A 23,316-nucleotide genomic window follows, 5' to 3' on the forward strand; every position below is an offset into this window, starting at 1 on the left:
AGGTTTGTATGTAACAAATTGATCTTTTTCACTCCTTAAAAAGCTTGTATGTTTTATTGGTGTTTCCTCCCTGCCCGCCCTACCTGCAAATCTTCCTGTCCCTCTGCTGTTGCTACCACTTGTTTCAGGAGGCTTTTTCTTTTCTGGCTCAGCAAACAAAAGGAGGTTCTCACTCAAATACTTTTCCTAATTTCCGGATAATTAATATATAATTACTAACATAGATGGACAGCTTGGCTTGCTCTTTTCCTCAGCAGATACTACCTTACATCTGTTAGGAAGTATATTCAGGTGTCTCGTTTCTCCAATATTTTTCTGGTCTTTGTCATAGCAAGTGTTCCATTTGTTTTTTCCTTTCATTTGGTACTTTCATTTGAAATTAGGACAAATTTTCTCAAGGGATTAAAAAGCCAAATACAAATCTGACTTTTTTACTATTGTCCTTTCAGTTCCTCCCAGAAGTATCTGACAGCTTCAGCTGAGCTTGTGGAGCTAGATGTTTTTGCTTTGAGTGCTCCTATTTGCTGTTCATGTGCCTGGTTTGTCAATGCACATGAACATATGTTTGCATGTACAGAGGACTGAAAGGAGGGAGGAGGAGCCCGTGTGCTGGAGTGTATGGCACTGCAGTCCCAACCTCTGGCACTTGTGCCAGGGCGTGAGGATGTGCAGGCTGGTGTTCAGTAGCAGTCCTGCTTTTGGGAAAGGTGATGGTCTGTTACTTACCCCTTTCACGCTCTGCTAGTGATTCATTTTCCAGTTAATGATTTTTTATTTATCTTCATTCAGTCAGTTGTTGCGAGTCAGCATGCAGACAGTCAGTACCCAGCCTGTATTTGTGGCCGTTTGGTCGAGCCCACAGCAGTAACCGTGTCTTGGGTTCAAACCTGTGATCACCTCATGACTGTTACTGGGGGTATGAACTCTGACCGAATGTGTATCAGAGGGATATGTTCTACAGTGGCTTTCTATTTATTGCTGGTACTCTTCCTAATGCAGCTCAAGATGTGGTCGGCTGCCTTTGCCACTGGGGCAAACCTGCTGGATCAGGTCCAACCTGTTGTCCACCAGGAGCCCCATGTCTTTTTCTGCAGAGTGCCTTTCTAGACAGTCAGCCTCCAGCAGGTGCTGGAGCATGAAGTTATTCCTCCTGACATGCAGGACCGGGCATTGCTCTTGTTTGAACTTCATGAGATTCCTGTTGGCCCATTTCTCCAGCCTGTTGAGGTTCCTCTGAATTGACAGCATGCCTGTCTGGTCTATCAACTGCTCCTTCTGGTTTTGTTATTGTAGCTTGACTTTTGTATCAGTAGTTTGACTCACTACTCATCTCTTCAAAGTGGTTTTTGGTTTGAAATTGCCTGCTGGCTTTTTGTGAAATGGTGTTTTTCTCCCCCTAATTTATTTCTGAAGTGTTTTCAGTTCTGACATAAGAATGCTGAGAGATAAGACTGTATTGGTGTGACTCTTACAGGGGCATTTGCCATTTGCTGTAGTGGGAAGTACGGAAGAGGTGAAAATTGGAAACAAAATGGTGAGAGCTCGTCAGTACCCGTGGGGTATTGTACAAGGTAAATGAATTCTCACAGGTACTTTTATGAGATTGTTGTTGTTGAAGTATAAAATTCCCCATTACTAAAAGGGGCTGGTGTTATCCACTGATACCATATTGATTGTATTTTGGATCAACAGTTTAAGGAGTTTAGCAATTAGTACTTGAGGCATGCACTAACTGGTATTTCATCAGCACTGATGCCTCCCTGGATTCGAGCTATGAGATGGTGTGTGTAATTATTTGGGTAGGTTAGTATGGTGGCAGTACCTCTAGTGCTACCAATTTCAAGGTTTTGTGGTTGTCAGTAAAGAAGAGGGAAAAAAAAGAGAAATTTATCATTGTTCAACTCAAACAGGAAATCAGGACATGTTGGAACATGTTTGCCAGTACTTACAGTTAGTGCTTCAATGTGTGTATTAGAAATTATAAGGAAATATAAGAGGTATAATAAACAATGAGATACCTTTTCCTGGAAGTATAATTAGTATATAAAATAAATTAATCTCAGTGCTGTTTAAAATATATTTTGACAATTTTGCTATTTGTGCGTAATAATAAAATCTTCCTCCTTTAACTGATTAGTGGAAAATGAGAACCATTGTGACTTTGTAAAGCTTCGTGAGATGCTTATTTGCACAAATATGGAAGACTTAAGGGAGCAGACTCATGCACGCCATTATGAGTTGTACAGACGCTGCAGACTGGAAGAGATGGGCTTCAGAGACGTTGGCCCTGAGAACAAACCAGTCAGGTAAAGAACTGAATGTACAGCACTTACTTTCAGCATCCATTCACTTCTCATTTGACTGTATCAGCCCAATACAGAGCAGAGTTCATACACAGAATAGGTTTTCTAAGGGGGAAAGAATTTTTTATTATTTTTTTTTTAAATCAGAGTAAGTATGTAGCTGTTCATTCAATTATCTTCATAAAGAAGCATATGGGATTATATGAGCATTGCTTTTAAAAGCATACAAGCTAGTTGCACTTCTGAAATTTTTCTCTTTTAGAATAAAGCTGGGGATTTTAATTTTTGTCATGGAGAATGTCAGTTTTCTTCAGGTATATGCGCTTTATGTAGTTTGAATTATTTTCGTTGTGTATTAGCATGCTGTTTTACTTTCTGTCTGGTTCTGAACAATGGTTTGGTTGGACTCAAAAGTTCAGAAGGAACTAAAGCAAAAACTTACAAAATCATCGGTTACACTTCGCTTCTCACATTATCTGTCATAATAACAAAAGTCTAGCCTTTTCAAGTCAAGAAATCTCTTGCTAGACTGTAGGAAGTTAATACACAATTCCAAAGGAAAGTTAAGCAGAGGGTTAGAAACGCTTTGTTGTTTCATGTAGTAAAGCTATTTTCTGCAAGAGATATTTACAATTTCTGTATCCACTTTGTTTAATCTTTTATTTCCAATTCTGTCATCTCCCTCTCTGTATTCCAACTTCCTTTGGTTGTTTTATGCATGGGACTGTATTTTGTAAGTCATTACAATCCTGATGGGGAAGAACTGATGCTTCAGGATATTCAAGTCATCATGGTTTAGCAAAGTGCTATTATTGCATAGTCACGGTGGGAAACACTGTCTTAAACCAGACAAGAAAACAAAATAAGACTTTGCATTAAAAACAATTTCTAGTGCTTTGAACCAACTGGTTTGTTTACTTTGTGTTTTACTTAGTGTTCAGACTGTCTTTACCCATTCTATTCTGGTGAAAATAAATTACTTCAATAGTTGCTTTTAGTGGCTTAAATTCTGTTCTTTCACTTGTACTTTGCACCGAGGTTCTAAGGCAGTTGCAGTTACTGTAACTCGTAGGGTGTTGATGGAGCAGCATTACTTTGACTAAGTCTAATTTATATATTGTTCATACAATAGTAATTAAATAAGATTCATGTTGCCAGGGGAAGATGCTGGATGTGGGCACTTCTTTCTGAAGCCTTAATGTCAAGGCACATTTAAAGATCTGTTCATTTAGATGATCTCGAGCTGACCATGAACCACAGTGGTCTCTTGACATTTCTCTTGACTTAACGAGAAAGGAATGAATCCTTTTCATAAGCAGAGAACCAAAGGTGAATGATGTTTAAAACCAACTGAAGCTGATGATAGATTTTTCACTACATTTAGGTTTAAGTTTAAGAGCATGTACTAACAGCTCATACCTTGTTATTTTTGTCCACGGAAAGCTAATTTTAGAGATTGTTCGTGGCAGTATTGACTGCAAAACTTCTGGCTTTTCTGAACTTGAATTGCACGGTGTACAGCCATCTCAATATAGGAGTTAAATTCTAAAAATGATTATTCACAGAAATGTTGTCTTCCACAGATGCAAGAATTGTCTTTGTAAAACCCCTAAAACAGTTTGTTTTTTACTAATGGTATAAAGTGGCAGGTTTGTATCAGAATGTTACAGTATTTTATGCTTCAGAAGTTGGTTTAGAAATTCATGGAGATACAGAAGTGCTAAGTCCCCCCTGGTGTATACTTTTTATGTATGGTCCATTAAATGTCAGTTTATTGAGAGCTTTCTGACAAGCCAATACATGTAATCATTAGTTTTGGTAAATTGAATCTATTGAAAACGTCATTGTTTTAGAAGGATGAGAATAGGTATTTCATAAGAATCTAGAAAAATTAACTTTTTCCCAGATTTACTGTGACAGGAAGGGAAAAGTGGGACTGTATCTAGGATGTATGCTTGACCTTTAGTTATATGGCATGGTGAACGACATTGAGGTCTGAAAGAGAAGGCATTTGGTCTTTAGGGAGAGGTGTTTTATGATACCATAAAAAGATAATTTAGAGGTTCTGTATGTAGTGTAATTAGCAGACTAATGTAGCCTTACTTAATTAAAAAAGTGCCTTAGCTTAATGAATCTACTGAGGAAAACAGTAAAAAATGTCATCCTCAGCTGTGTGATAGGAAACGTCTCTTTCCATAGAGGAAGTTCAGTGTTTCCCATTTTGCTGACTTGTAGATTTAAGTATCTTTCAGAATAGGGACTATCTTGTTGTTCTAGGCAAAAATGTGTTATTAAATTGTCATCCTCTTTATCCTTAAAGATGTTTATAGTTTATGCATATGGATTCTACGAGCTGTAGTTTTAAAGTACAGTTAATATTGCATAGCAGTATATGACTGATGATTAAAATTTTATGTTACTTGTGTAAATAATGATCAAAAAAATCCACGTGACTACTCACAATAAGTAAAGAGCATTTAGGAAGTACAGAGGGATGCTAATTATATAGTTAAAAGGTGTAAGGACATAGACAGGACTTTGGGTATTACAATCACTGAGAGAATGGAATATAAAATCATCCATAGGAATTTAGCTATTAATTCTAATGTTTTCAGGACACCTGGTTTATACTGGCATTTTATCAAACCATTATTTATTTAAATTGAATAACAGTAATGAGATAACTTTAATCAATAATTTGGCGTTTACTTAATCTCATTCATATACCTTGCAAAAACAACACACAAAACTTTTTTTATCAAAAAAAGAGTTCAGTCTTGTAGAGGGGTATAATTCCGAAAGGTCATGAGAATTAGAGTCACATATGTACCATATCAGATTAAAATATAAAATGTGGTAAACCACTTTAAAAATGAAGAATCCACCATATGATGCTTCAGGGAATAAATGGGATTCCATCTAAGGCTAAAATTAGTCATATAGGTATAACCTGGTTTCCAAGCCATGAAAAGCAGCCAATCAGGAATGGGCTTGGAAAGCCTGTTACAGTAAAATTTATGTAATTAAGTTAATGGACAGAAGAGTATTCCGGGGGATGGCTTATGCGTTTTATACTGTATCTGTTGGATGTAAAATCCAGGAAGCGCTTTATTATAATTTTTTGCTTTCTTATAATTTTCTAATACTTAAAACTGGGATTTGCATTTCTTTGTTGCTGAAAAGTAAAGATAAACATTTTTTTGGTGTGGATGGTCTAGTCCTGCCTTTTTGGTGGTCCAGTTATGTCCATTAGGAACATGAATTCCTAGTTTCAGGTCAGTCTTGGCAAGAAATAATTGCTGAGATGTCCTGAATGGAAAAATTTGGGATACTTGAAAACAGAATCTAGACATGAAGAGTGCTTCCAACCAAGCAAACTTCCAAATACATACACATCTAGTAAGCTTAGATGTTTGCAAGTGAGGAGAGGGTTGCTACTGTTAACTGTTTGGAAGCTGGATGTTTTGTAAGCCCATTTTCCAATCTAAGCTATGTTGTTGCTTAAGGGGATATTCTTGTTTTGAAAGAAGAGAACTAACAGGCAAGGGTCTGCTGAAAAAAGCCAAAGATTGGTGTTGTATGTTTGCATATTTGCATTCTCAGTTGTTAATAATTCTCTTGTTTAGTTGTTTTTCTGTGCTCATAATTACAATTTGTTCTTCATCATAATTGCAGTTAAACATAAATATAACATGAATGTCTCAGTTTCTCAGCTATGCAAGCAATCGTATATTCCAGGCTTTATTCCTCCCTGAAATTGGGATAGTCAGACCTCGCAGGTCTTGAACAAAAGCATGTTTATTTTTTGGTCTATGTTGAGGATGACAGCAGAAAACCAGGAAGGATTCAGTAATGTGAATAAATCTACAAGTAGAGGAAGATTGATAGGACTCTAGTTGTCGTTTCTAAGAAAGGAAACCTAGTATCTGAAAGGCTATTAACTTTTTCTTTAAGAAGTCACTTGGGAATGGAGTTCATCTGACCAAGTGCAGATCTTGGCCTTTGAGCTAAGTATTTTAACCTCCTTATTGTAAGACTAGACTGCATCCAAAATACCTGTTCTTCATGCCTCCTCTGGGAAAATGGCTATTATTTGGATCTATCATAACCTTAGTGTTGCTTAATATCAACTTAGGTAGTTCACAGAGTTAAGCGACCATGCTAAAAATACCTGCCACTAGTTAAATTATAATTTTTTTTGTTTTTCTGATATAATTTAATAGATTAATGTTCTGCAAGAAGTTACAAGTGTAGTTTTCGAGTTTAAAAGCTTTTTAAAATTTAAATGAAAAAACTGTAAAGTGCTGTAAAAATATCTGTGTTGTTCAAAGCCCACAAACATTGTGTTCCACTGAGAGTTGAATTCATTTCAGTATTTGTGAACGTAACATGTTTGATTTGCGTCTTTATATTTAGGCTTCCTTGTTCTAATACTTACGCGGATAGAAAAACTGTATGTCACAGCTATGCTTCTGTAGAAAGGTAGGTGATAGTGCTGTTATGAGGATGGATTAAAGGTGTAGACTTTCTTCACAATCCCTTCCCTTCCTCCAAAACCTCAATAAGAATACATTCTTTAAAATAATTATCTTTAACATCTTAATTTTGCAAGTGGTTTTGTACAGAGTATAAAATCCTAGAGGTCCAACCCAGAAGACTGAGAGAGTCTGTGAATTTGATTTTCATAATGTGCTGTATGGGAAACGGAAAAGTGGTTTACAGTGAGCAGTGGATGCAGTAATGTTGAGAGGATTGGCTTAAGATCTGGATCTATTTTCCACTCCTCCTCAAACCTCCTGAAACCAAAGACTGTTTGGATCATTATGTTGCTGATATGCCAAACACAGAAGAGGAAAGTTTGTTTTAATTTTGTCTTTGTGATTTCCAGAACAATTCCGTCCAGGGGGAAGGGGATTTAAAAAATACAGTTTTATTTTTCCTCTTCCTTATACGTGTAATTTGATTACTTAGTAAATCCAGTGCCTTCAAATTTAATCTTTTACTAATTTCAATAAAAAATTACTTGTACCTGATAAATTAGCTTAGGTTGAGTCTAAAGATGTCCCATAATGAAATGAAGGTGCGATTGCAGCATGTTAGCTTAGTCTAGCACTTCCTCTGGCGGATTTATTGCACCCAAAGGCAGCATGTTAGCTAGCAGAACTGACACAGGGCCGAAAAGTGTGTATAGTGAGATTGCTAGCACTTGAAAAACCTGTGCTGTAGCTTTATTGTTATTACATATGCTGTCTAAACTTAAAGATAGTGTGAATTATTATACCTGTGTGAAAACAGTGCCCTCATTTCACATCGTAGGTACAATTTCAGGACAACCAAATTACTTCACAGCTGGTAAAAAAAATCCTAAACCCAAAAAGGTTGTGCTCTGAATTTGTTTTGTTGGAATGTATTGCTCAAATAAGGTAGAATAGGAAAAGTGCTCTGACCTTGAGGTCTTACAAGTGTTAAGTCTGCATGTGCAATTTCAAGATGATTTTTCTCTTGCTCTTTAGATTGTATTTTGAATACAAATAAGAAACATTAGGATTGGGAAACTGCCCAGTCATCATAAATTTAAATACAGAAGAGAGCTGGTTAAGCTCACTCACTGTTGCTCTAAGTAATTAATTTTTTATGGTTTTTTTTGTAAGCCTTTCAATTTATAAATGGTTTTAATAGAAACAGTAAAAGACGAGACTTAAAAACTGGTACATGTGTATTAAAAATATAAAGCAAGTTTAAATTTTTGATATACATATGTATTTATTTTACACCAGAGCGGAAGGCATGAGGTACGGGGCAGAGGGCAGTAGTAACTAACTCATGGTAGCTGAAAAGAGCTGACTAGTCGGCACTCAGGAAGCGTCAGAAGAGATGAATGATGTGAAAGAATAGCCCCAGAACAGAGCTAGAACATCCATGTTTTGATTCATTCATAATCCCTGTGTCCTACAAGACACTGGACAGATCGTTTTCTTTTTGTAATAAACCATTGGCACAGCTCTGATCCACCAATTTTGCCTCTCTGAAATCTTGTGACTTAGAGAAATTTGTGGCAAATGTTTTATTGGAAGAAGTTGTGTCATTAAGCAGGTATGTTTTTCAAAGTTAGTGTGCTCTTTGGTGTATGAGATACATCTGTGTGCAAGCTCCATTCCATTTTCCCTGAAAAGCAGAACTTTTTCTGCCAGCACTGTGGTGATAGCAGTGGTAGTATAGACCATGAAAATGTCAAACCTTTAGTAGTATATGAATAAATTACCAGCATCTTTTAATTTGCTATGCTATGCTTTGACACAAAAGTAGTTTCTCAATTTCAAGTACCTCTTGTTTGGAGGAAAAATTTGTGTTGTGTACTGAAAAGTCTAGTAGAGTAACTTTTTTTTTTTAAATAAAGGGAAGGGAAGCATATATTTTAAAAGAGATGTTTTAATTACTGTTTTTTTCAGTTGCAAGATATTTGCTCATTTATCTGAACTAATTTACACCTCCTGTATAATTCCAAATATGTGTGGTATATATGGAGTGTATTAGCTTCTGGGAGAGAGGAATCATGAAAAAACAAGCAGTCTTGAGGTGTTGGCCAATCCATGTTGGAAAGTCACCCTATCTTTTGGATGTTGAACTACTTAGGAAATTGTATTTATTCTGTATTAATGTAACTCTGCCATATTTAAATTTTGACATTAAGTAAAGAGAGTGCTATATATTTTGATGGTCCTGTTATTTTGCTTCCTTTTCATACAGGAATAATCAGTTTGTTAGTTGTATTCATGCTCCAGATGCATTGTTTTGGTAATGTCCTCTTTTAATACTGAGGTTTCACAATGCAGAAATTTTGGCGGATTTTTCTGCAATTTTGGTGTTTTATTAGGAAGTAAATAAAAAGGTTATATATGTTGGATACAGAGAGCTATAACTCAAGTCTTTTAGAACATGAGATTTCTAAAGTGCTGTATTTACTTTGAACTGTAAACTGCCCAGAAACTCTTAGCATAAATAATTTTACTCAGGTTTGTTAAATAAAAATGTAGAAAGGTAAGATGCTTGCTTCTGTTTTCGTTTGTTTATGAATTTTTATGTGACGACCTGTAGAAATTAATACTTCAGATGAATATTAATTTTTCAAATAATATTCCAGATTGTTGGTTTTCCACCTTGAATAAAGCAGTGTACTGGAGACTTGCTTACATTTTTGGACTTCAGTCTACAGGAAACCTATGAGGCAAAGAGGCATGAGTTCTACCTTGAACTGCAAAGAAAAGAGGAGGAGATGAGACATCAGTTTGTGCAGAGAGTGAAGGAGAAAGAAGCAATGTTGAAAGAAGCAGAGCAACAGGTAGGCATGCCTGTCTGTCTTGAGTTTGCTGAGATTTGGAACAGTTAAGCTCTTACTAAAATCACAACTAGTTAATATTTATCATTTCCTAATATTTTGAGGGCAGTAATGCTTAAATTCAAAAGCAGATTGATTACACAGGTTGATTGGATTAGCAGATTGTTCAGTGACAAGCAAAAAAGAGAATGTGTCTTATGAGGAGCAGCTGAGGGAACTGGGGTTGTTTAGCCTGGAGAAAAGGAGGCTCAGGGAGACCTTATCACTCCCTACAACTGCCTGAAAGGAGGTTGTAGCGAGATGGGGGTCGATCTCTTCTCCCAAGTAATAGGCAATAAGATGAGAGGAAATGGCCTCCGGTTGCGTCAGAGGAGGTTTAGGTTGGATATTAGGAAAAAATTCTTCACTATCAAGCATTGGAACAGGCTGCTCAGGGAGGTGGTGAAGTCACCATCCCTGGAGGTATTCAAGAAGTGTAGGTGTGGTGCTTAGGGACGTGCTTTAGTGTTGGACTTGGCAGTGTTGTGCTTGTAGCTGGATTCAATGATTGCAAGGTTCTTTTCCAACCTAAATAATGCTATGATTCTATAAATGGCAGTCTTTTTTGGGAAAGAGGGACCTTATGGTCTAAAGGCTTTGGTGGATTGCTGGGACAAGTCAATAGAGTAGGAGGTGATATGGTGAAGTAAGAGTGGTGAATGCAGTGGTTGCAGTTTTCTTTGTCTTCTCTAGCAGAAGTTTCTTCTGAGAAACATTGGTGTGCCATGGCAGTACAGTAGGTGCTTTTCATGCATAGGTTGCTCTGTAAAAACCAGGATTTCAGGAAAAAAATTCCGTGGGTTGTTTTTCAGCTCAAGAGTGTGGCATGTATGTTTGTATGACCTCCAGGTTCAAGTTGTTAAATATAAGCTCAACTCTCATGTTAAGAGGTTTGAAAGTATGTGCGCGTGTGGGGTGTTGGTTTTGTTTTGTTTTTAAAATCTTACCTATTCCCAGCTGCCTTAAGAATATTTGGAAATGTGGAACATTTCTTGAATATGTTGGTGAAGATTTTGTCCTGTCAAGCTGAACTGGCAAAACAGGATTTTCTTGTCTGCTTTCTGCCAGACTTTACCATGGTCGTGCCTATTTATATTAAAACACCAGTTTAATTGCAAACCTGTGTATATCTATTATTCTTCTCTGTACTTCAGTCTCCCAGCAAAGATGTAGCAGTTTTTGCAAAGTGTTCAGATGCATATTTTAAATAAGAAGGTGGCCTAATACTTTGTTTTCTAAATCTGTTAAGTCTCCCATGCTACCTGTGGATAAAAAAAATATCAGGCTCAATCCTCCTCAATATATGAGGCTATCCACTTGGAAGAATACTTGGGCATGTCCACCCAAGTAGGTTCTTCAGCTAGGTCTTGCGCAGTATCTGTGGTACCCTTTGATGTATTGCTTCCGTGGTTTATACCAGGTGGTTTGTCAGCTCTGCATATTGCAATTGAATTATGGATGTTAGTTTCCCCAGTTCCTGAGCTGGGAAAGTGATCGTGCAGTCACTCCTGAAAAACATTTGTCATATACTCTTGCTGCTCATTCTGCAAGCAGCGTGTACGTGTATTTGGAAACTAAAGAAAAAAGGAAGTTTCCATTGTACTTAAGATTGCTTTTCATATCCTTCACCTAGAGGAAACTTGTAGGTGCAATGGTAGTGCTCATTATCGCTCCTGAGCCATAGAGTCACTTCGGACCTTACTGTTTCTACCCTGAATGTTTTTATTGGTATACCTGTTTTTGCAATGCCACCTGGTTAACTGTTGCAATGAAATAAATAAATGAACAGCATACATACAACTATACACACACATATATTTATAAAATCTGTCAGCTCTACTGTGTAGAACAGGCATACTGTTATATTTATAATCTTAGTTATTTCTTAGTTCCTTTTTTGCAAAAGATGGAAATAAATTTCTCTGATTTCTATATGTGCTCAGGTTGAGTTACACCCATGCAGATAGGTACAGAAGCAGGATTCTAGGAGAGTTTGTGTGTGGGGAGATGGGAGGTGAGGGAGGGTGGAGTGAAGGGCTTTTTGGTTATCACGCACAACTTCGCAGTAGTTTTAAAACTGGTCAAAATGCATCTGGAAAGTAAAGTCCATTATTATGTCAAAAGAACAATCGAAGAACAATTACTGCAGAAAAGCAGTTAATTTCCTGCAGCTCACAAGTAACACCCCCAACCAGATTTACTGTGTGTGTACATATTAATATGTAAATGTAATTAATATAAATATAAATATAAATATATATATATATGAAAATACATACCTGTATGAGTCCTTGCTCACTTGGTCTTAGGGAAGTAGATTCTACTCGACAGATCCTGTTTTAATCCTTCTGTTGTTAATTGTTTCCTCTCTAAAGGCCTCCTTATTGTTGATATAATAAAAATGTAGTAAAATCTAGTAGGAAATCTAATATTGATTTAGTGCCTTCCATGGTTTCCAGCTGTACTTTGTGTGTGGAAGCCTGGCTTCTGTGAGAACAATCTGATGTGAATTATTATTTTTCTGGATTGCTGTTTTTTAGTCTTACCAGTTTTGAGAACTATTATGTCTTACGACTTTTAACACAAGTTGAGGTAGGTTTCATTGTTTAATTGCAGAGGGGTTTTGTATTCTAATACCACCACCTTGTGTTACTAGTTGGAAATACTATTTTTTGTGTGCTTGCTTTAAACAGATACAGACTAAATTTGAACATCATATGCTAATGCATCAAGAAGCAAAACTGAATTTAGAGAAAAAGAAAAAAGTTCTAGAAGATGAAATAGCTGTGTTTATTGAGAAGAAAGCTAATGCTAAGTTACTCCAATCACAAGCATCTGTCTCTACCCCCGTTAGTTCGAAGAGAGACAAGGACCGCAAAAAGTAAGTGCTGATACTAGTCATCAGAGGCAGCAATAAAAGAATTTCTTCACATATCACTTTTATAATGCAAATTACAGTAATTTTTTAGAAAATTTACAAACATGCTCCTATTCTGTTATGTGATAAGAAGACAGAAGTGTCTAAAATACCCTCATGCTTGGATTTACTTTTATTGCAATTGCTGAATGTTCTGTGAGCATTCTTTCTTTTTTTTTCTTTCTTTTTCCGTGGAGGAACCAAAGTTTTCGACTTGAACTCCTGTGCTTTGATGTCAGAGATGAAGAAATTGTGAATGTTCACAAGCAGAGCGAGAGAGAGAGGGAGAAGTTAGAGAGGGAGAGAAATTCACCCAGGGAATTCCAGAAGTAGTATTTGATTGCAGCACTCAGGTTTTGAATGTACGATATGTTAGTTTTGTGAAGAAGTCTGACTGCTGCTGTCCCATAATACTTCTTCCTAATACCGATTTTTGAGAGGAGAGATTGATAAAATTGGCTGTAAAATTATGATGAGTGCAGAATATGACCAATAAACATTTCACTTCCTTCCCTCCCACCCACTTCTTTCTTTCTCCACTCCCAAAAGAAAAGCTCAAATAAATTGTGAAATTTTAGAAATGTATTCAGAATTATTTCCAGAACAACATGCCCAACTTCTTCTTATATAAACATTGAATTAAATGTTCATATATCAAATTAAATTAAATTTGTTCTCCTCCAAACCCAGAAGTCAATTAACGTATTAATTTCCTTTCCTGGTAGGTTGCAATGTTACTGCAAATAACATTTTGTTCAATAATATTTTCTGCAATTGAAAGCAGATTTTTGGTACAGAAATTATTCGTAACTGCTAGATTATGAAAAACTTTAGAAACTTGATTGGTGCAAATATTTCCACAAATATCATATCATTAAGCTTTGACATTTTGGGGTTGTATGTTAGCAGCCTGCTCGTGTTTTTCCCAAAATTTATTGCATTTGAAGTAATGTTGCCGAGTTCCTTTTCTTAGACTCCTTTTTTCGGATTTACATATGAAAGTGGAATTGTTGGTAACAGAATTAATTATCTGCACTATTATGAGTAACTTCCAACTTGAGAAAATTTTTAGGTCTGTTTTCTTTCTTGTAGCTTTGTTTGTTCAGAGTATGTTATACTTCATATGCTTGCTTTTGTTTTTCAGTTCCAGCTTTATGTAATACTGATGATAGAAGAAACAATATTGATAAATTCTCCTGAGGAAGCAATGACTCATAGGGTGCTTTTGGAGGTATAGGAGTTGCAGTTTCTTACAAAGGATTTGGAAAGTACCTCTTGTTGCTGTGTGCTGCAAAAGAAGAATTTTGAAGTGTGACCTGTACCCATGTGGTGCAGCAATTTCTGTCATTGCCATCACAGACTTTCTGTTATGAGTCTGCCTTGATACGCACTTGCCTTACTACATGGCTAACTTGCTTTCATTTTTAGTGCATTGTACCAAAGAAAATGTGCCTGCCATAAACAGTTCCATTCATAATATGAATGCTGTAGTACAAAAGTATTCAGTGAATATATCTATTATAACCTTTCTAAAGAGTTATTTTCACATGGTATGATACATTAGTCTACTAAGTATTATCTAATACAACTTGACATAATTCAACCATTTACTGATTTTGCTGACAGATTTTGTTTATAGGCTTTTATGTACAAGCTCTGTCCTGAATTTCAGATATGATCTTCCTAATAAAAAGTTATTGAGATATTTTTGTGGTGCTGTACTGTTGCATGATAGTTTATTTGACATTATTAACTTAGTATGGAAAGTACCTATAACTTTTTGGCGCTTGTGACTGTGGTGTTCAGTTACAGCAGAGGCTGAACTTCACAAAAACTACTAACTACAAGAGCTTCAGGTTAAAACAAGTTTAAAATGTTTTTTCTATTTTCAGTAGCCATGATAACTAATGGGAAACTATTAAGAGGTGCAGTTCTCTGAAGTTGTTTGGTGTGACTCTAAAAACGAAATACTAACTTGACAGAAATAAAATACCTTTGTTTTGCTTAAGTGTTTCTGTTGTTCTGGTTTCTTTCTTCCCATGTTATTAAAAAAAGGAGTAAGATTTCACTTTAATCTGAATAATAGAAATGTTTTGCATCTGTTTTAGATGTCTTAAGTCATTTATTGATTGGAAAAACACACTGTTTGTGCATACTGTGCCAGAAAGGCAATATGACTTGTGATATACTTGTTGTGTACCACTGTACTTACAGTATCATAGAATATCTCAAGTGGGAAGGGACTGGTAAGGATCATCGAGTCCAGCTCCCTGTTCCTCACAGGACTACCTAAAATCAAATTATATGGCCAAGATCATTGTCCAGACGCTGCTTGAGCTCTGACAGGCTCGGTGCCGTGGCCACCGCCCTAGGGAGCCTGTTCCAGTGACCGACCTCATCTTCTATTTCACTCACTCAGTGATGCCTGTCATATAAGGTTGTTTTCCTTCAATTCTGTAGCAACAGGGAGGAATAGATGCTAAGAAACAAAATCCTTCATTGACCAGGACAGGATAGGGTCAAACTGCTAATTCAATCAGCTCCACAGGAGATGTAGCATAGGAGGGAAGGGTTGAGAGGAACCACTCATGCAGCCTGCACACTCAACCAGCATATAACTGATGCTTCTTTCAAGAGAAGACAATGGGCCAGGGCCTGGCCCTGTGATTGCTGTCTGATTGCTCCTTCCTGAGCAAAATGTAGCTTGATGAAAGACCATATTTTTTGCTTGGCTTTGTACCATTGAGTGGGCCATTTGCATCTGTTCGATTAGAAACAAGGGATACACCCTTCTTAAAGGAGGTAACAGCTAAAAAAAAATAATAAATCATTATATTAAGTGAGCAGTAGATTTGGAAGTGTTATCAAGTGATTATGAGCAGAATGCAATTACAATTGTGTGATGTGTACTGTCAGTACTGTTAGCCCCGCATGGGTTATCCAGCTACTGATGTTAGCTTGTGCCAGGCTCTTCATGAGCGTTACAAAACGGCATCAAAAGCCAGCTTTAGCTGTCTATAGTGTGGCCGCTTTGCTGAGGACAAAGCCTGAGATGGTTAAGTGCTGTGTGACCTAGATAGCTCTGTGCCTGGCCAGTACTAGAGGATGTGCTGTGCTTGGACAGCTGGGAACCACGGCAGTACCACACGTGGTACTGAATGGTCAGAATGGGTTTATGTTCAGTTGTGCGTTGGCCCTGCAGGACTCGGCAGCAAAACAAAACTGGTGCAGGCACATATGCAGGTCTCAGGAACAGGTGGCATGTAAAGCAAGTTTATTTGGTTATAGCACAAAATGAGAGCACCGGTGGGTTTTTCTTTTCTTCCTGATATTTATTTAAGCAGCAGAGAGTCATCTGTAAGTATGGGAAATTCCATAGATGTTTTGTTGTACGTTCAGCTAAAGTTGAGACCAGGTAAGAGCACAAGTGCACATCACAGCCTGACAGTCAAAATGCAGTTCAGAGAATTATAAAGGAACAACTAACAGCATCTCCTGAAAGTGGAGAATTAATAGTGGTAGTAAATAAAAACATAGATGCCTCATGGTAGTTCATCTTAGCTATGTGCTTTTTCATTGAACAGTTCAGAGAGGTCTATCCTGCAGATGAAATGGTTTCAGAACCATTTATTGAGGTCTCTTTATTGTTATGGTACCTTTTTCAAGTGGCTACTGCTGGATTATTTATGGCCTTTACAAGTCTAAAGCCTTTACATTTTTAGATCCTTTCCTTAGGATATGTTCTATATGTAGTTTATATATTTACGCTTAACTATGTCTTTAAAAATACTCTGCCACAAGAAAACACAGCCAAGATGCTTAAGTGGTTTTATCTTAAATCTACTGCTTATAGTATAGCATTGCCTACAGATTTGGTGTCAGAAACAGATTTATATTGTGAAATTAGGTGGGGAGTATACTGGACGTTGAAGATTAAGAATGTATGGACATTGGAAGCAAGGACAGGCGACACGGAAGGACTACAAAGATGCTGTTCGCCACTGTAGGGAGAAAATGTGTGCTGCCAAAGCTCAATTAGGACAAAAAAAGGGCTTTTTTGAATAGGTTAACAGCAAAAGGAGGATCAGAGATCACATTGGTCTGTTTCTTGATGAGGTTGGTCACCTCACAAATAGGGTTGTAGACAAAGTGGAGATGTTTAATGCCTTCTTCACCTTGTTCTTCAACACCGATGATGGTCCCAGGGGCCCCTGGAGCCCTGTGTTGAAAAAGCGTGGCTGGGGGCATGATAAACTCCTAGCCGACCCTGAACTTGTTTGAGACTTGCTGCTCCAGTTGGATGTGGGTATATCTATGGGGCCTGATAAGGTTCGTCCCAGGGTACTGAAAGAGTTGGCTGATGTTATTGCAGGACCACTCTCCATTATTTTCAATGGTCTTGGGAGTCTGGAGAGGTCCCACTTGGCTGGAAGGTGGCAAATGTTATCCCAATTTTCAAGAAAGGCAAAAAAGTCATTACAGGCCTGTCTGTCTCACTTCAGTGCCTGGTAAAATTATGGAGAAGGTTATTCTGGATGTTACTGAAAAGCACTTGAGAGACAGCGCAGTCGTTGGTCACATCCAGCATGGGTTCATGAGGGCAAAGTCCTGCTTAATGAACCTGATTTCCTTTGATGATAAGGTCACCCATTTGTTGACCAAGGGAAGCCAGTACACGTGGTGTTTTTTTTTTTTTTTTTTTAATTATTATTTTTGCAAAGGTTTTGATGCTGTCTCTCTCACAGTATCCTTATGGACAAAATATCCAGTGCGCAGCTAGACAAGTCCATAACACGTTGGGTGAGCAACTGGCTGACAGGTTGAGCTCAAAGAGTTATGGTACATGGGGTTACATCGGGCTGGCAGCCAGTCACCAGCGGGGTCCCCCAGGGCTCAGTTTTAGGGCTGGTGCTCTTTAACATTCTTATAAGTTATCTGGATGCAGAAATGTTAAGTAAATTAGCCAATGATATGAAATTAGAAGGAGCTGTGGACTGCATCTAGGGCAGAGAGACCTTAGAGGGAGATCTGGATAGGCTAGAGAGCTGGGCAATCGCCAACCATACGGCGTTTAACAAGAACAAGTGCTGGAGCATTAGGTTTACAGTTGGACTCAATGATCTTAAAGGTCTTTTCCAACCTAAATTATTCTATGGTTCTCCACCTTGGATGGGGTAATCCTGGTTATACATACAAAATACAGGAAAGAGACTGGAGAGCAGGCCTCCAGAAAGACATCTGGAGGTTTGGGTTGATGGCAAGTTGGATATGGGTCAACAGTGTGCCCCAGCAGCCAAGAGGGCCAGCTGTGCTCTGGGGTGCATCAAGCACAGCATCGCTAGATTGTCGAGGGAGGGGATTGTCCCACTCTACGCAGCACTGGTGCAGCCCCACCTCAAGCACTGCATGCAATTTTGGCGCCTCAACAGAAGGGCATCGGGCTGTTAGAGTGTGCCCAGGGGAGGGCAGCCAAGACCGTGAAGACCTTGAGGGCCAGACTTAGAAGCAGTGACTGAGGTCACTTGGTGTGTTCAGCTTGGAGAAGAGAAGGCTGAGGGGCGTCCTCATTGCAGTCTGCAACTTCCTCAAGGGGGGCAGCGGAGGAGGAGGCGGTGCTGATCTCTCTCTGGTGACCAGCCATAGGATGCGAGGAACGGAATGAAGCTGCATCCAGTCCCATCAGATTGGACATTGGGGGAAAGGTTCTTCACTGTGGCAGGTCGCTGGTGCAGGCTCCCCAGGGAAGCAGCCACGGCACTGAGCCTGTCAGAGTTTGAGGAGCATCTGGACGATGCTCTTAGTCATATGGTTTAGGTTTAGGTAGTCCTGCAAGGAGCAGGGAGTTGGACTTGATGATTCTTATGGGTCCCTTCCAACTTGAGTTATTCTGTGATTTTGTGATTTTAACTTACAGAAACATGAGCCTCTTCCATAACAGCAACATCACCTCTATATAAAAAGGAAAATAATCAAAAGAAAAATAACTAATTTTTCAAGATCTTTGTGAAGACTTGTGTAATTCACACTCAGTATATCACTGCAAAAAGTAATTCAGTGTAATCCATAGACAGGTAGATTACCTAAATGGATTTTTGTAAGGTACTGAGGCTTCTACCTTTCCTTGTTTTCTTTACTAAATATATTTGTAAAAATCCAGACCATAGCATCAAGACAGCAAAACACTGATAGCTAGGTATAGATACAGGATTTTAAATCAGAAAAAAAGGCTTCAACAGGATTTTCACTAGGGTGCGCTCAAAGAACGTGGCTTTCGCTCCTGGGGGATGGTCTGTGGCACTGAGCAACTGTGTCACTGGGCCATGAGCAAACCTCTGCAGCTGAACCTGGTTGTATCAGGGGGGTTGGAGTAGGTGATCTCCAAGACGCCCGTTCCAACATCAGCGATTCTGTAATTTTGTAACTCATTTAGCCTAAGCAATTTATTTTTTTTCCCCACAGCAGGGAGTATTAACCTATTTTCTGTAGAAATAAAGCTGTGAGCGCAGGAGGCACTATAAAATGAAGTGCAATGAGAGCTCTGAGCTCATGTGGTTAATTATATCTGCTAGGGCATTAAAATGCTGAAATCAGTCTTTCTAATTTGAAAACTTAAAAATACAATTACATCTCATTCTGATCCAAAATCTTTTTAAAAGACTTCCCAGAAATGTGTGTGATAATGACATATTTTTCTTGTTGGGAAATACTATTGAGATGTGTCAGGATGGTTTCTGGGTGGTCATCTTGGGAGCTTGAAACTTTCTGAAAAAGAGTATTATGGAGCTGCACATATGATGTCTTTCGGCATCAGATATTTATCTCTTTATTTTTAGGGTACCTGTACTTGCGATCCGTAAGTAACCATCTCTCTTGGCACTTTCATGTATCACAGTTTATTGGTGTAAATTTCATAAACAAGGGACCCACCAAACTAATGGTTTCAGAATTAAATTCATTATTCCAGCAGAAATTTGTCTTTCTCTGATTTTCATATCTAAGTGTGTAGAATTTCAGTGTGTTCCTATTCATATATACAAATCCATACATTTTTGTAAGTGTATATACACAGAGCGGTGTATCTCACTCCTACCTGTCTAGGTACGTGTATATGGATACGTAAATCACTCACAAGTGTTAATGTTAGCTAAGAGTGGTCCCCAGGCTGTGTGATGCCTGATCAATTCAGGAGGCTATTTTAGTGCTTGATACTTGGTCTTTCCGCCTGCCAGCAGTTTCTGTGCTCGCTTGTGCTGGGAGTAGGAAACCTTTACTACGCCATGCGTCTGTGTACGTTTGGAGGGGCTGATCCTTCCCTGAGAACAGACTGCGAGGCAAGAGCTCTTAGCACCCATAAGGTTTTACTCTTCTGTCCTCACAGGGTGGAAATGTGGAACTAGTCCTTCCTCCTCAGTGTCCTGGTTTTGTCTGGGGTAGAGTTAATTTTCTTCCTAGTAGCTGGTACAGTGCTGTGTTTTTTAGGGTTTAGGATAAGAGTAATGTTGATGACACACTGATGTTGCTGAGCAGTGCTTACGCTAAGTCAAGAACTTTTCCATTTCCCATGCTCTGCCACCGAGGAGGTGCATATGAAGCTGGGAAGGGACACAGCCAGGACAGGTGCCCTGAACTAGCCAAAGGGATATTCCATACCACAGAACATCATGCTGAGTACATAAACTGGGGGGAGCTGGCTGGGGGCCACCAATCACTGTTTGGGGACTGGCTAGGCATCGGTCAGCGGGTGGTGAAAGATTGTATTGTGTATAATTTGTCTTTCTTGTGTTTTCTTTCTCTCTTTTTGTTGTCTCCCTTTTCATTACAATTATAATAATAGTAATAATATTATTATAATTAGATTTTATTTTATTTTATTTCAGTTATCAAACTGTTCTTATCTCAGTCCATGGGTTTTACCTTTTTTTCCAGTTCTCCCCATCCCACCAGTGAGGGGGCGGTGAGAGTGGCTGGGCTGGGCTTAAACCAGGCTTAAACACTCAGAAAGACATCAACTCCTTCATCTAAATCTTAGAAAAGACAGAGACCTTAGCAGTCATCAGCTTTTTGGAGGGAAGCTAAAATAATTATCATGTTTACGAAGAGGACAAGAAGGTGCTGGTATTTGCATAGCCTTTTGGGGCTAGATTACTAGCTTCTGCTTACATGGCTTCTGCTTACAGCTGTTTTGTTGAATGGTGGTTAGTTTTGGGAATGCCAGAGATAAAGTTCCATTCTCCCTCATGCTGGCAGTGCAAAGATACTCGGTCCTTTTAGCCTTCTAGACAAACCTGATGATCCCAGTGCATTTTGGTAGAACCAGCTGAGGGATCTGACGAGGTGTGCAAGCAGCCAGAGAGATGGGACACACAGAACTCTGTCGCCACCTTTCCTCCAGTGTTCCTTAGCCTCCCATCACGCTGTTAAAGACTCGTTTGACTTGCAAGCTCGAGTGAAAAATCCCTGCTAGCTGCCATCTAGAAACACAGCAGGCCACAATGATGGATTGTGCAGAGGACACCATTGCTGTTTTGTGCCTGCGTTCACAGTGGATGAATGATATCCAAGCTTGGCCCCACAGTCAAATCCCTCTATATCCCTAATAACTTAAAACGTGCAAATGCAGAATGCAAAAAGCTATATGTGAAAAATAATTTCTTTGTCTATCCTGATGGAGTTTGAGACTGGCATGTGTTTTGTCTCCAAAGTTACAGAACTTTCTTTGCTCACATTAGCTTCTCAAGGAAAAAAAAATCTCTTAGGCAAGTTAGAGCATCTTCTGCTTCTCAATCTCCAATGTATTTATTCTCACAAAATATGTTAAGAAGTTGGAAGATACTGCTTGCACTTACAATCGGAAAACAGGACCTGCAGTGGGTAGGCCTCAGATTTTTTAAGCATAATTAGAATTTTTTTTTCTTTGCACCCACTCAATGAAAATGAGCCATGGAAGAAAATCCATCATAGCTTTTAATCTGTAGTTACAGTCACACAGGAAATCTGTGATGGACCAGGTACTTGGGCTGACATCCTCTGCTGGTACTAAGCATGGGTCTGTGCTCCCCAAACTTGTACATAGTTCTCAAACCTGCTGCAGTTTTGGTTGATCTACTTAAGGAGGAGGGTGATGCAATCTGAATTCTGACTAAAAGGAGTCAGAGAAAGGGGTAGGTTTGCGTGAGACCTTTATCTCCCTAAATCCAGAATTTAAATGCCTTATGCTGTTGCTTCTAGATCCCCCAGTCCCCCAGGTTTTAGTGAGGTACTCCTGTACATGTTTAATGTCTCCAAAACCATACTGGGGCTCCTGAAGCAACGTGGTCCGTGGCGTGGACCTGAAGTGTCTGTGAGTATATCCTTACCAGTGGAGAGACTTCCCCGCTGGTAGGTAACGTATCCTGAATTGTCAGTCCATCTGGCTGACATTTTTCAGCTTTATTTAGATAGTAAAGTATGTGTTGATTCTGAAAGAAAAAAAATGAGCAAGTTTAAGTTCATGTCAGACTTTACTCATGGCTCCAGTATGGATGCAGTTTGTGCTGAACCAAGCTATGTCAACAGGAGATGAGGAAGACCTACCTCAAACATTCCTTAGCCTGGTGGGCAAGATCGTTGTCTAGAAAGGTGAGAAAGCTCATTTCAAATCCCTGCTCCAAGTCAGGCAGAGCAAGGGGCTGGGTTTAAAACTCTTCACACTCTGAAATGATTTGTGAATGTATTTCCCATAGTTTCTTATGATGCAGGTTGCTCAGGTCGCTGAGCGACAGTGCTCTTTGCGAGGGCAGGTGTTCACGTGCGACTGCTGGGAGGCGGCGTCTGCATCGGTGAGTTTGCTTTGGGAAAATATATTTCTTATTTGGTATGAAATGAAGTTGGAAAGTACTAAAGATGGCAAGCAGCCCATCTGAAACTCTGCAGAGGAATTTACAGATGTCTGTCCTTTCAAATAAATTAACTTTTCCCTGGCGATATTCAGTCAAGTTTTAAGCAGCAAAGCTACAAAATCATCCCTGATCTTGCAACTATGCCAAATGCAAGAGAAACACAAATCGAGGTGTCCTCTGGGTGTGTGTTTCTGGTGTCGTCTTTAATCTGTTCACCTTTAATATCTGAAACCCAGTTATTGACTTCAAGTTGCTAAAGACATTCTTCCAATAAAACTTCTTGATGTAAATACTCAGAAAAAAACAGATGTGAGATCAGGCACTTCTGCTTTATAAAACACCAGATCTGTTTGCAGTAAAGACTGTTTTTGAAGAATATTACAATTGGCTTCAAAATATAATTTCTTGGAAATTAGGAGGGAAGGGTATATTGTGTTTGCTGTCAGTCTGGGTTTCTCTGGATCTTCTATTTGGCACATTTTTTGTTGATTTCTCTGTTGTAAAGCCCATTTTAGTCTAGTTTATGGAGGCTGCCAGTGAGGGGTGCTAAATAACCATCCTGGAGAGCCTGCAGCTCCTGGAGCTGCCTCCTGCTGCCAGCCAAAAATTAGGTTTAAGCATAAAAACAACCCCCTAGGCAAAGGAAAGCTGTGAAAGCCCCACTTTATAAAGCCAAAATTAAAGAATCATCAGGACTTTACTCCTCAGAAGCAGCCAGGATGGAAAATCCTTGGGCAGTGTGAAGTCCATGAGGGTGCGCAAAGTGCAGGAAGGATTCAGCAGGGTGAGGTGTGAAAGGCCATGGGGCAGGGACAACGTCTTGGGCATGAGTGACCCAGGGGG

At 38.8% G+C, this 23,316-nt stretch overlaps 1 protein-coding gene across 2 annotated transcripts in view; it reads left to right on the forward strand.

The window, feature by feature from the left end:
- SEPTIN10 (septin 10) overlaps positions 1-14,603 on the forward strand; it is a 30,380-nt gene extending 15,777 nt beyond the window's left edge. The window contains exons 6-10 of one of the 2 annotated variants that reach the window (XM_056327752.1): positions 1,475-1,571; positions 2,138-2,306; positions 9,510-9,642; positions 12,372-12,559; positions 13,740-14,603. In XM_056327752.1, coding sequence (XP_056183727.1) covers positions 1,475-1,571; positions 2,138-2,306; positions 9,510-9,642; positions 12,372-12,559; positions 13,740-13,755 — 603 coding nt within the window. In that variant the 3' untranslated portion in view covers positions 13,756-14,603. Of the gene's footprint in view, positions 1-1,474; positions 1,572-2,137; positions 2,307-9,509; positions 9,643-12,371; positions 12,560-12,792; positions 13,673-13,739 lie in introns of those variants that run through there. The other variant, XM_056327754.1, reaches the window with a different exon arrangement.
- Positions 14,604-23,316: the final 8,713 nt, after the last annotated feature.

The sequence above is a fragment of the Falco biarmicus genome, chromosome 2 (genome assembly GCF_023638135.1).
Source record: "Falco biarmicus isolate bFalBia1 chromosome 2, bFalBia1.pri, whole genome shotgun sequence".
Classification (NCBI taxonomy): domain Eukaryota; kingdom Metazoa; phylum Chordata; class Aves; order Falconiformes; family Falconidae; genus Falco; species Falco biarmicus.